The sequence below is a fragment of the Sparus aurata genome, chromosome 7 (assembly GCF_900880675.1).
Source record: "Sparus aurata chromosome 7, fSpaAur1.1, whole genome shotgun sequence".
Lineage (NCBI taxonomy): Eukaryota > Metazoa > Chordata > Actinopteri > Spariformes > Sparidae > Sparus > Sparus aurata.
In genome coordinates this window covers 19653568-19666966 of record NC_044193.1, presented here as the reverse complement: position 1 = coordinate 19666966, position 13399 = coordinate 19653568, and the positions used below count along the sequence as shown (strand labels likewise).

The following is a 13399-nucleotide window of genomic DNA, read 5'->3' as shown; positions in this document are numbered from 1 at the left end:
CTAGTCAAAGTACATGCACTATTTCTGATAGGAGAAAGGTAGATCATAGCTCTCAGCGCTGAGATGTCAGTCAAGCATCTGCACTTGGACGTCAGATTAGGTCCAAACTGATAAACTCATAAATTTTGTTGTCAACAGACTATGTGAAGTCATTCAGATTAGCTCCACATTGACCGGATGTAGTGCAGCGGGTCCATTTGCTGAGTATTTCTGCACGTTTATTGAACAACATGTTACTTTCAGGAATTTTACTCGACATTACAGTGTTTTTGCACCGTTGTTTCGCTTCTCACTCAAGTGTAAGACCTGAATAACGTCAGTATGTCAACTGTCCTCGATAGACACCACTTGACCCCGTCAGCTGCGTGTCACACGGTGGCGGGCGCCATCTTGTGGCTGACGACAAATACTTCAGTTTTGTGTCAGAGTCGTTGAGGTCCCTTCACAGTTGGACAGGAAACTCAGTAAGTAATATTATGCTGGTATGTCCACGCAAAAACGGTCCGAAGAATACAGTTGTTTAATATGTATCATGTATACTGTTCTCAGTCAACATAGCGTTATAAACGTCGACGCAAAAGTCAGTTTCTTCTTCCTGACAACCAGCTCTACAAGAATACCGAGCTGTAGCTAATAAGGAGGCCGGTGGCAGCCAGAAGAACCAACCTGGGCTCTTTTCATGAGAAAGGCGGGTCTCAGTGTGGGTCAGGGACAGTAGCCTGGAGGTAAAGGCTAAAATCTGCACAGTCGACTCTGAATATTGACATGACCCCCAAACGTCTCGAGCAGTGATACTGCTGTGTGTGTTGTCGGTGACATTTGAGGTGAGGACAATGAGGTTTTGTTAGTTCGCCTGATCAAATCTCACCATTGTCAGGAAGCATAATCCCCCTGAGTGCCTGCAGGCGCTCCCTGCTTTAGTCAGGATAAACCACAAAACGACAGGTACAATCATTTTAGATTTCGTTTTGGGACTGGACTAGTTTACTGGTGTTTTGAAACAGTGTGTTACGTCATTTAAGAGCAGCCTTAATCGAAAAAAAGGAAACCTGATTTTTTTTTTAAAAAAAAGGTCGGTTAAATCTGACTTTAAATCATATACATGTACATTAACTTTCATGTTAAACAAAGACATTTAATTAAAATGGCATCCCTCCCTGAAAAAATAATTGATTTATAAATGTTTTGTGAGCGTTTCCCTTATGATCACCAAGTTGAGGTCATAGATTTATAATTTCTGGACCATCATTTGGTTGGAAATCACAACATAACGTGCACAAATGTATAGGCTTAAATTTAGCATAAATGGAAAAATGATAATGTTATCCACATTTTAAACCCGTGCCAATGTTGGAGTGTCATGTGCTGAGATAAAGAAGCTGATTTTTTTCATTATCAGTGACTGTCAATTATTTTCTCGATTCATTGATTAGTTGTGAATAAAATGTCAGAAAATTGTGAAAAATGGTTATCAGTGTTTCCCAAAGCGCAAGACAACATCCATTGTGCAGCAACCTATTTATCATATTCAAAGAAGGGAATTTATGAGCATTATTTTTCCATCTTAAAATGCTGAAATATAAGTAAAAGCCAGAACATTTCTGTGGGTAATATTTTTATTTATTTGATAAACACATGTTCTTCCATCCATGTCACTTTACTGATCCCCTGATACTTCAGCTAATTTCCTCTGACAAAAGAGAGAAACACTTACAGAAGCTGTGCCCCAACCTGTTCAGTCTGCTCCTCAGACAATGAGTAGGCTGAGAGTGACTACTAATATATTTAAACCCAGTCTAGTTTTTAATCATTAGTTCATTCTTTTGCACGCATATGCAGCAAAACTGAAGTACTTTTTCCCTCATTGTCTCAAATAGTTTTGAGCTCTCTTCTAACTCTCAGCAGTTAAGCCTCCTGTAAAGAGTCTACGTCAACCTGTGGGGTATTTGTCAATTGCCTAACAGCCACTGTGCTTTTGTAAACAGTCCCCAAGATCCAAAATAGGGATCTTTGTCTACTGTTTTCTAATTTTCTACCCTTTACTTTGCCATAATTACAACTTTGCAACCCTATTTGACACATAAGATGCCACCAGCCGAGAATGCTTGGTAACGGGACCAAACACAAACTCCTCTCTGTTTAAACATCATGTCACTGAGCTGCTGCTGAATGTGTCTGTTTACTGGGCTTTGTTTAATTGACGCTGAATTGCCGGGGCTGACATGGAAAACAATTAGGGTGAAATTCGGTCGCATTAGCCAGTGTGAAACAGCCCAAACAGATTCCAATCTTAACTCCAAGAAGTGACTCATAAGAGCCTAATCCTGTTGATGGAAACAGAATCCCACCCGTGTCAAAACGGCCCGCTGCCCCAGGTGCAGCAGTCACACAGGCCCTGGCTTGTCTCTCTTTATCACAGCTGATGAATTGAGAGGGCCCTCTTGGGCACACAGCCCAGGCTGTGGTCTGGCTAATTAGAGGGTCTGTTTTCTCATAAATATCTATAGTGATGAAAATTAGGCAAATAAAGGCTGTAGTTAAAGCCTGTGAAAGTGTGAGATGCAAATTCTGAATGTAGAGTGACACCGTGGAAGAAAACCTGGTTAATGTGTATATTTAAATGCAATGCTTAAGTTCTGTGATAGCCTTAGCTTACCTGCTTCTGCAAGACTTTTATTCTGTAGAACCCACAAAATCACCCACTTTTAATACAGTTAATTCACCAAACAGCACCGTCAACAAGCAGTAAAACATATCATGCAAGAGTTTTTTTGTACTAATTTACCAGTGGGAGACCTTCATTGTTACTCAATACACTCATCTACCATTGAGGCACATTAGGCATCTGTTAAGTACAGTTTAACAGTTGATAATGAGATCAGAACTGATAGGTTATCTTGGTATCTCTTAGTGTCAGTGACATTCTGACAGCAAGGATGGTCCCGTAATCACATTGTCTTTACTAAGTCTTACTGATAGCTGTAAACAAAGGCTCAAGCTCTCCTCAGATAAGATGTACTCCTTAATGGTAGATTTCACGTTTAAGCAGAAAATAATAAACCTGACATCTGTGCTGTAATTTCAGCTACCCAGGAGCTAAAGGGTGGCCCAATGCTCACCAGGATTTTAATTATTTACATTTGAAAGTTGTTGTCATAAAAAATTATTTTTACATGTGAGGAAGACAAATCAACTTGGATTTCAGCCATGACAAGCAAAGCAGTCACAGAAGAGCAGGAAGAGATTGTTGGTAAAGCAAAAACCTGCAGGAACTCCTAGTTAAAAAAACAGAAATCTGTTGATAAAGTGCATAATTTAACTTTTGGAAAGAAAACAACCTAAGCTCACACATCATTTTTCTTATTAGGTGCTTTTGGCTATGTCTTACTGCATTCAGAAAGCAACTAAGAGGAGTTTTGAGTTCGGAATACAGTAGTCTTTTGGTTCCTGCTTTCTCAGAGTCCTTTAATTAACAACTTCTTAACCTTTACAGTTCCAGATTTGATGCAACCAAAAGCTGGTCTTACTGATCTATATCACCTCATAAACTAATTTTTTTTTTTTTAAGAAAACATTAAAATACTCTGCTTTGAATAATTAATTGTAAAACGTTTTCATTAAAAATTCTTAAAATGACTTGTTCCTCCTCCATCATTGAGCTTTTTTTTTTTTCATCTATAAATTTCCAAAAAATTTTATTTAAAAAACCAGACCAGATAAAACATCTTGTACACTGAATTGTCCATTCTCAGAGTCTGTGAACTGTTGGCTTAAGTTCACATCACATTCAAGGTTGTACATTGGGCCATGATTGACTTCCAGACTGAAAAAATCAGCTCATACATACGTACACAAGTTAAGCCCTTAATCATGTTGCCATTTTGAAGTGAGGACAGAGAAACCCTCCTGCTTCAGCAGATATTAAAACAACTCTGCACATGCATCATTCTGCCCAGTGACGCTTAGATATCCAAGTGAAAGATCAATAAGAGAACGGAAAATTTAACTGGTAATAAAGTAATTTGCAGTACATGAAAGTATCCATTTTTAGAAAGAAAAAACCATTTAGTTTGTTCTTAAATGAAATTAACATGACTATTTTGTCTGTATCTTTTGTCATTTAGGTTTAGGTGAGCCACTTGAGTCTCACATGATGAAGCTCCAATCTCATCACCTCATCATTCTTGCCCTCCTGCAGTGTCTGGAAAGATTGAATCATGGGAAAAAATTCAGGTCCATTGTCACCCTATGACATCACACCAGAGAGGTATCAGCTGACCGGCACACACATCGCATGACCCACACATCTGCTGAGGGACTGACTGTTGTTAGAATCACTTCTTCACTTATTTAGTTAAATATCTTGATATAGAATTAATTTAAATAAAGGCCTAAAACTAACTTGCATATTACCTTCATCAGTTTTATGACAGATTTAGACTATATGTGCCAAATCAATAGTAAAATCAACCTAATGTGTAACCAGTTAAGCAGTTTACCAGTGCAGAGTCTATTTAAAGTGCTGCAACATTATGCCGCTGTTGGAAATGGCTGAGAACATTGCGTGTAATACGTGATCAGAAGCACCGCTCTATATTTATCAAATCATGGGGCTTGCTGAGGTGAATGCTCGTGCTAAAGAACGCCCACCAAAGGGCATGCAACATGGTGCTGCTGAGGCTCCAGACTCCCTAACCCTACACCTCCACCTGTAGACCACAACCACAGCCGCAGCAGAACAGGTAAGAAACCTGCGTGGACATACAAGTACATCGCAGACAGCTTTAATTGAACCTTTACTTTATTTCAGTGATGATAGTTTTGGCTTACTGGCAAGTTTTGTTATGTTATGTTATGTTATATTGCTGTAGATATTGTTGCATTTGCTTCATGTTGCTTACATCTTGTTGATTATGCTGCAATTGTATATAATTACAATCAGCATTCAAATGTTTTGTTGTTTCATTAGTCTATTGATTTATTTATCTTGTTGCAGCTTAGGGTTGAGTATTCATGCTTGCAGTTTTAAGTCTGAAAATGTTCAAGGTTACAATGCTAAAATTATCTGAAAGAAATACAACACAATTCTATTACCACTGATAACTTAAAAAAATATAGCTCTTTTTCATTGATTTTGCAGGTTGCCGTGTGCCATTTTATTCATAATGGAAGACTTTGAATACAGTGTGGAGATCTCTGACCGTGACTGGGAATACTTCTTTACGGAGTGCGAGGAGTGTAACCTGCTTCCTCCTTCATTAGCAGGTGTGGATGACTCGGGGATGAGTGACTTTGACGACACAGGGTCAATTCTTGCTAAGAGGGCTCAGAAAGTCAACCTATCGGCAGAATTTTCAGAGTCTGAGCGCCCCATCGACGGGCCCCCAGACTGTGAGGGCTCTCCTGTGGAGCATTACCTCAGCAAACACAGCGTTGGTGGAATGGAGAGCGTTCTCTCGGGCAGCGAGGAGGATATACACCTGCAGTCTGTCAATATATTCTTTGAAAGGCTGAAAAATGTTACAGAGGCTGAGATGCTTACTGAGCCAAGCCAAGTGAGAGCTGGAAAAAACAGAGAGGTAATGCAAGAGGAGAAACGCTGTAGTGATGGGCAGCAAGCCAGTAGCACTGCTTTGCCAAAGTTAAACTCTCTGCCTGCCAGGGGTGAAACAGCAGTTGGCAGGGAGACCACAGAGTCCGTCGACACTATCAGCAACCTAATGAAAACTATGAAAAAAGACAAGCCTGGTTCCAACATTTCCCCTGAACCTGCAGCCAGTAACCCAGTGCTCAAGACTAATAAATCAGCTCACCCTGAAACCAAGTTATTTATCATAGAGGAAACCTGCACAGAAGCCAGAGTCAATGACGCAACACAGCGTCAGAGTCAGTCTCATGACTCACCGGACAGGTCTGAAACAACACCTCATAATGACGGAGTAATAAAAGTGAAAATGCACACACCTCAGGATTACGTTAAACGGGAGGATATGTTAAGGTCCAGTCAGTTGAAGCTTAGTAAAGAGTGCAGCCCGGATTCATGGAGTAATCTGGAAATGTTGACAAATGTTAAATGGAAGGAAGACCTGAATGTTTCGCAGTCAGACGCTACAGGCACAAACAAAACGGCAAACCAAGAATCGTCTCCATCTGCCTCTGTCAAAAGGAAGAGGAGGAAGAAGAGAAGACTGAGCGTTGAGCAAGCTGAGAGTGTGCGTGACTCCGAGGAGGAGAAGAATGTTTGGAGAGGAGGATCTGAGGATGTTAATGTACTTCATTTAAATGAACCACGACAAAATGTTATGTCTTCTTTAATTACATATTCAGCCACCAGCAATTTTCCAGTCAATGTATCTGCTGAGGAGATGAAAGAAAATGATCTTTCTCACTACAGCTGTCGATTTGACAGTCAATACCAATATTCACCAGAGAGTTTTTTCCAACAGGGAAAATGTGAAGGCTCAGCTGCAAACAATGCAATTAACAATAGATCGTTAACCCCACTTAGTCGAACTGATGACAGTGTAATGTCAGCATTACATGACAGTGGTAATGTGGCAACAAATTTCAGGCCATGCAGCAAATTACAGGTTGAAAAATCACCTGGTTTGAATAAATATCCTTCAGTTACTGAAAGTGTAACTGGCTGGGACAGAGAAACAGCAAACTGTGGACGAAAAGACACTAATTATAAAATGAATCACTCTGTCTTTTGTTGTGAAAATGTACAGTCATGTACAGCAGAGGTCAAATCACTAACTCACAGTATTTTACAAAGCACAAAGTCAAATGACCCCACTGTGGAAGTTGGCCAAAGTGACAAACTATCCACTCCTAAGTCAGTCCTGGCTGAAGAGGCTGGAAATTCTGGCAGAGACAGCCATACTACGTGTCAAAGAGACACTGAGCCCCAACAACAGCTGGAGCTTGACTGTCACTTCAAAGACCAGTATAGCTCCACACTGGAAAACACTCACTTTCCTCCATCTGCAGATGGTATGAGCACACCTAATACAAAAGCCAAGCAATTTGAAACATCAACCACCAGCCATTCATTGCCTGTTAAATACTGTCTGTCTAACAGCCCCTCCAGTTTAGATATAAATATTACTGGAGAGCAAACAGAACGTCCTCTGGTGCTTCACACAGTAACCACATTGGATGTTTTATCAGATAAAAACGCAACAGCTGAACGAGCTCAACTAGAAGCTTATCAGAATGGCAATACATTTCTACCTGGTGAAATTAATCTAACAGGCAAAAGTCGGAGAGAAACCAAATCGTCCATATCTGAAGATTTTCTAACAAGTCCCTCAGATTTGACACCAGTATCATCCCTCTGCACTCTGGACACAGATTCTCCCATGTCACTCTCAAATGACAATATCACAGACATGTCAGGAGGTTCTTACTCATCCGTTAGTCAAAATGACTGTGAACTTCAAAGAGATAAAACATCACTAACACTGGCAAAACTCAAGGAAGGAGATGACACATCTGGACTCAAAATCCAGTCTGAATTGGACAATGCAACAGATTCAAAATGCGATTTAGTACTTAAAGCAGAGGATGCCATCACCGTATCTAAAGCAGAACCTGAAAATGCACCAGATTCAAAACATGCAGTATTCGCAATGTCATCTTTTTGGAATGAGATGGAGAAGCTGACAATAAACGATATTCTGGGTTTACGAATGATCAGCAGAGCTGCTCCACCCAGCTCCCTCCCACCTTTACAGGAAAGTGAGGAGACTGACACACTGACTATGACTGATTCAGGGTTTTTGGATGAGCCCAAGCCACAACACACCACAGAGGATATGTCCTGCTATCCCAATTCCACAGAATCAAGTTCAGTCTATTCAAGAGGTGTCACGTGGGAAAGTAAACCTGTCTCGATGAATCTGGGTGCTGATATATACACTGAGAACATGATGTTGAAATCTCTCGGTAACATTTCTCAACCAATCCCACCTGGAAGTGCTCAAACATGCCTCAGAAGGATTTGTAAAAATGTAAGCATGCACAATCTAGAGGCCCTGGAAACACTCAGCTACACATGTAAAGGCCAAACTTTACAAACCCCAGATGATAGAGAATTAGAAAAAGCAGAATGTATCACTGATGGGCATGTTCCTAAGCAAGACAATGACAGTGACTGTTTAGCTTCATCTGTGACAAACAGCTACAGAATCTCTCTCACAGATATATTTCAGTATTTCTTTGGAGGAAATAATTCAAATCCCGAACAATCAGCCACAGATAACATAACCACCTGCTACACTGAGGGAAATTCTGTTCCAGAAACATATGATCATTTCTTCTCAGAGTTTGATACAGAAAGCTTCTTCTACCCTCTCATCACAGCAGATCAGGCCAAGGACGAGCTGGTTCCTGTCTTTTCGTACTCCCGCTCAGCTAGTAGAACTCTACAGTACCCTGAAGCTTATGATCACTTCTTTGCATCTTCGTCTTCAGACGATTCTTCTGTGGAGTCTGATGAAGAAGATAACTGCGGTCCTGTGAGGGTTGTAAACAGGTTCAGCCATTCGTCAAGTGCATCAAAGATTTCTACAGACGTATATGACAATTTCTTCACAGATGGCGACCTCAGTCAGAATTTCTTTTGGAGAAACGCATTCTCCTTCAGGAATATTAGTTCTACTGGATCTACAAGTCAAAAGCAGACTCCCTCAAACTCTCTTGTACCTGTAAGGCAAAGTGGCAGATCCCTTCGAAGGACAGGTCATGCTGTAAATGCTCTGGGAAATCAGGATGTGGTATTTCCTGATCCTCTTCTCTACCACCTGGAGGAGAGGATCTCCAGACAACTAGCACAGCAGCCTTTCAGATGCGAGGATTTGCAGACAGCTGTTTCAAATCCAAGTAAGTCTCATTCACTCAATGAAGCATGATTGTAGATAAGAATTAGGTCTTAACATATGCTGTTACAGTCATTGTGGATTTTTATACAGTAGTGAAATATGTTTAAAGGTCCTTTTAACAATGTTAAAATAGACATTTCTTTACAAAGTATTTTGGTTTCATTTAGATCCTAATCAATTAAAAAAACATTTATTGTTCATCATAAGGCAGGGTTGTGAGTGTGTTTATATGACACACAGTTATAGATTCTATGGTCTACACACATTAACACAAAATTGTGTCAGGATTTTAGAAATGTCATGGAATAAAGGGAAAAGCCCTAAACAAAACATTAGCCTCATCATTGAAATTAAAAATAGAAAATAAGCGTCCTCTTTCCGTTCAAATCAATTAAAGTGGAAAATGCATACATTTAAGTTTGCTTACAGGTCTTTGAGAGCACTACAGCACTTTGTGAAAAAAGCTTTATAGTTCAGAGCTTTTTAAAGTTTGAAGCTAGAGGCTTTAGGCTACATTAGTAACTACCATAACACAGCTGAATCTTTGACCAAACTGTCAGAGATTGAGTTGCATTGTGGTCAATGTAGGCAGCAGTATTTACAGTATTTTATGGAAGTAGAATCCATGGAATGAAAAAGACACACGGACAAAGACACACAAAATGCTGGTGGTGTATTAATCCATTCTTTACACCAATCTGTCCTTATGAAAGCTTCCACAGTATGCACAGGGTAATATGAGGGAGACCTTAAAATTTTACAGATAGTCAGACCTCCAGAAGTACATGGCTTTGCATCCTGGTTAACTTAAGTGTTAGTTATGTTTTAATTCAAATTGAAAGGAATTGTAAAAGTGTAAATGTTTTCATACTGTGTAAACAAATTACATATTTGTTTATTTCAACAGGCTATGTTAATTGTTGCCAAGGAAACACAGCTCTTAGTTCAGTTCACGTACGTTAGAAATGATAAATAACTTTGTGCAACTCATTAAAGTATAGGAGTATTTATGATACCGGGGTGGCTAAGGTCTGTAGCAAAGCTAACAAAGGTAACTGCAACTCTTAAATTGTTTATACATGTACATTTTCAAAAATGTATCAAGATAAATGTAGCATTATGGTGCAAAAAATAATACGGCCCATCCCATCCTATTCACCAGATGTAGAGGACCATGCTTGTTTAGTACAGACCCCAGCAAAAATCACATGATTTAATTTTTTTTCAGTACAAAGAAATGCAAAAATGTCCCTTCCCTGTAAAATCATGAGTCATATCACAATCGCAGTATTTAGAAATGAATCTCAAGATGATGTTTTTGCATTTTGTTCAGCCCTTGTTAATTAAATGCGTGTAACCCTTTTCCCTTAAGCTCAGCATGTCTCCTCACATGTGTACAGTTGTAATGTAGGATATGTCATCCATTCCGTCAGCTGTTACAGTCCTGACTGGGACAGACTCTCTTACCTCAGCTGTCACTGACAGGACTGCAGGCACGTAGTGGTGAAAGCCGAGAGCATCAGTTGTACGTGATAACTTGACTTCAGTCAATGAGTGTCTTCGCTAAGCTGCCTGTAGAGTGCTCTAATTTATGTTGAGCTGTGAAGAGAAATGAAAATACCTCAACTTGAGGAGTCTTTGTGTGAATGTAAATCCTTCTTCTTAAATTTCCAATGAGCTGTAATTAAATAATAACTTACAAGCTACTAATGTAGAATCCAAAGTGCAGCAGTTGCCTGTGAAGATTATGTTTAATGCTAGTCGAGTCATAATTTAGAATATCAGTAGCATCAATCAGCTTTGTATGTTTGAGTAACAGTAATCTGTGCAGGTGCCGGGATTTGAGCAGGTTACAGTGTAACAGAACAGGAAGTCTCATCATAGTATTGGGGGCTTGTACTCAGCTGTTGGTGTGTGATTGCCAAATATAATACCCTTGACCTCTCAATGGACAAGTGTCTAAGAACACTAAATGGTTTGAGGAGTTTTCTATAATACACTGTGACTTTCTTTGAAGGGTTGGACGCCTCTTTCCTGCCTCTCAGACAATCAGACATGTGTCTGGTCTGTATTGCATTCGCTTCGTGGGTGTTGAAGACTGCAAACCCACAAGTTGGAGATGCCTGGAAGGCTGGTATGTGTGTTAATATGTTGCATTTTTGTGCTTGTATTTAAGAGAAAGCCTACAAATGTCCTTTTTAGAGCTTAATGCTTTTTAAAAGACCGTAATTACAAAGCTTTTGATATTTCATTTGTTTGAATTTTAAATTGAAATCAATTAATTTGAACTTTTTAAGAATTGTAAGGAAAGTGACAGTTCCACAGTTTTCTCAGGCTGTGAAATCTATATAAAGGCTGTAAAATATTCTACTAAATAATGAGGAAAAATCTACAAGTGCCTACAAGTGACTTTTTATTGAGAAGATAAATTCAGTGTTAGGTTGGAAAGTCTTGTTACTTGATGACTCACTTTGCATTTGTAATCTCACACAGTTCTGCTGGCAAATGTGAGTGCTCTGTCAGCAATCCGATACCTCCGTAAATACGTCAAGATCGAGGCAGCAGCCAGTGAGAGGAAATTATATCTCACCGCCCCGTCTGAGTCTTGACACCTCTGCCTCCCGATACGTCACGCTTAGAATGAGACATTTTTCCATGAACGCCCGATAAGAGTCACTGCTGGACCTCAATAATAATTTCTCCAATGCTTGATGTGCTGCTACATGTTTGTTTTACGTATTTACACTGAAACTGAGAATTTGGTTTTATAGCTGTGTCAGTGCTCTTGCTAAATTAATTTCACTGTCATTTTAATGTCTGGAAACATTCACATGAAACATGAAACAACCAAAGGCAAGACAAGACATGTGTATTCCTCCGAAAGAAGACTTTAGACATTTGTACATAAGTTTTAAGTATATACTGTAAGAAGATTACAAGCAAGTTTACTCAGAGCTGTACAGAGTTGAGATGTTAGATGGAAATGTGATAAAAGGATTAACATGATGCACTGGAAGAGTTTGAGTCTGTTTGTTCACATAATATTCATTAAGCAGATGCTTTCATCCAAAGTGAAATAATGTTCTCAGTATTTCTAATAACAATAATTGAGCATATTTAACAAAAGATAAGTTAATTTCAGAAAACACTGTTACAAATGTATAATTCATTTTAGGGACGGTATCCTTGCCAGTAACAATTTTATTAAGTATGAAGGGGATTTTATTTTCATGGTGGATAATTAATAGATTTGTAGACTGTACAGTGTTTTGTCATGTAAGTTGCTCTGTGAACTGTCTCAGTAAAGGCATTGCTGAGATGTGTGCTTGGTCTATTTTTTTTTTTCTAAAATGTTTTAGACTTGAAGGTATTCTTTTCAAACACTAGAGGGCAATGTAAGCTCATGCAAAAACATGGAGTATCACAACTGCGCAAGCTCTAGTTATTTACAATATCCAATTTCCACTATGATGATGATATCAATTTTAGTTCAAGTAGGTATTATTTAGCATAACACATGCTGATAATGTGGTTGATATACATTATTGCTAAGTACTTACGGGAGATCTCCTCTTTTGAAATTATATACATTTTTCTCAAGCAGATAGCAAAGTTGAGCTGTGAAATATGAAGTGTCCTGCTTCTAAGCACACACAAAGCTGTTACAGTAATCTCACAACACAACACTCAGCTGTTCAGATGTTGATGCAATCTGCAAAATAGTGCATGTCACAGCTGGAATATGCAATTCAAAATGAGTCAGCCATGGGGGGCTTGACAAGAACAATTTTGAAGAAAAAACCCTACAGGGGAGCGGATCACTTGTTTCACAGTGCAACTCAATCTCTGACAGTTTGGTCAAAGATTCAGCTGTGTTATGGTAGTTACTAATGTAGCCTAAAGCCTCTAGCTTCAACATGTTTGCTCTTGATTGTGCCATAGTAGTTTGTTATTTTATCCTTCTCCTCCCTCTCTTGTAGTTTGTGTTAAAACAGCCAATAAACTCTTATTGTACTGAAATTTTATTCCACAGATTTATATAACGTTTTCCTTTTAAAGCCATTTGGACTCAAGAAGTTGTGAGCATACCATTGACATATCACATTTTAAGTTTAAGGATATTGAACTTTTTGTTAAGAGTTGCATATTTTTCACATCCAGCAGATACCGAACAACTTCATCCTTAATTTGGAGTTGTGAATCTGGCCACCAGATAGATTTGAGTCCAAAATTCAATTTCCTTTAGTTCCATGTTATGTGCCCATTTTTGGGAAATATCCGGCACTTCAGCTGCTAAATGCTCCACTATCTTCCCCAGCTAGCTACTAACTTTGCCATCCTGTCGTTTAACACTTGAGATTGTAGTGTACAGCTGCATGCTTTGGTGAAAATCAACGCTTTGAGAGCAAATACAGTAAGCCCAACCTGTAAAGGTGTGGGTCTGACAGCTAAAAAATGAGCTGAGGCTTGGGGTTGGCATCATAAAGCTAAGTGAGTGAATTATAAGGTTGTTG

The 13399-nt window shown here is 39.1% G+C and overlaps 1 protein-coding gene across 6 annotated transcripts; it reads left to right on the top strand.

The window, feature by feature from the left end:
* The first annotated feature begins 379 nt into the window (after window positions 1–379).
* perm1a (PPARGC1 and ESRR induced regulator, muscle 1a) lies at window positions 380–12204 on the top strand. Of its 6 annotated transcripts, none has more exons than XM_030422004.1 (5): window positions 380–464; window positions 4125–4267; window positions 8479–8886; window positions 10903–11019; window positions 11379–12204. In XM_030422004.1, the coding sequence occupies exons 2-5, from the start codon at window positions 4249–4251 to the stop codon at window positions 11492–11494; spliced, it is 660 nt and encodes a 219-aa protein (XP_030277864.1). In that variant the 5' UTR covers window positions 380–464; window positions 4125–4248; the 3' UTR covers window positions 11495–12204. The 6 variants fall into 6 exon arrangements, with proteins under 6 accessions (XP_030277864.1, XP_030277863.1, XP_030277862.1 ...); XM_030422003.1 differs by having other exon boundaries at window positions 8368–8886; XM_030422002.1 differs by having other exon boundaries at window positions 5266–8886.
* The last annotated feature ends 1195 nt before the right edge of the window (window positions 12205–13399 follow it).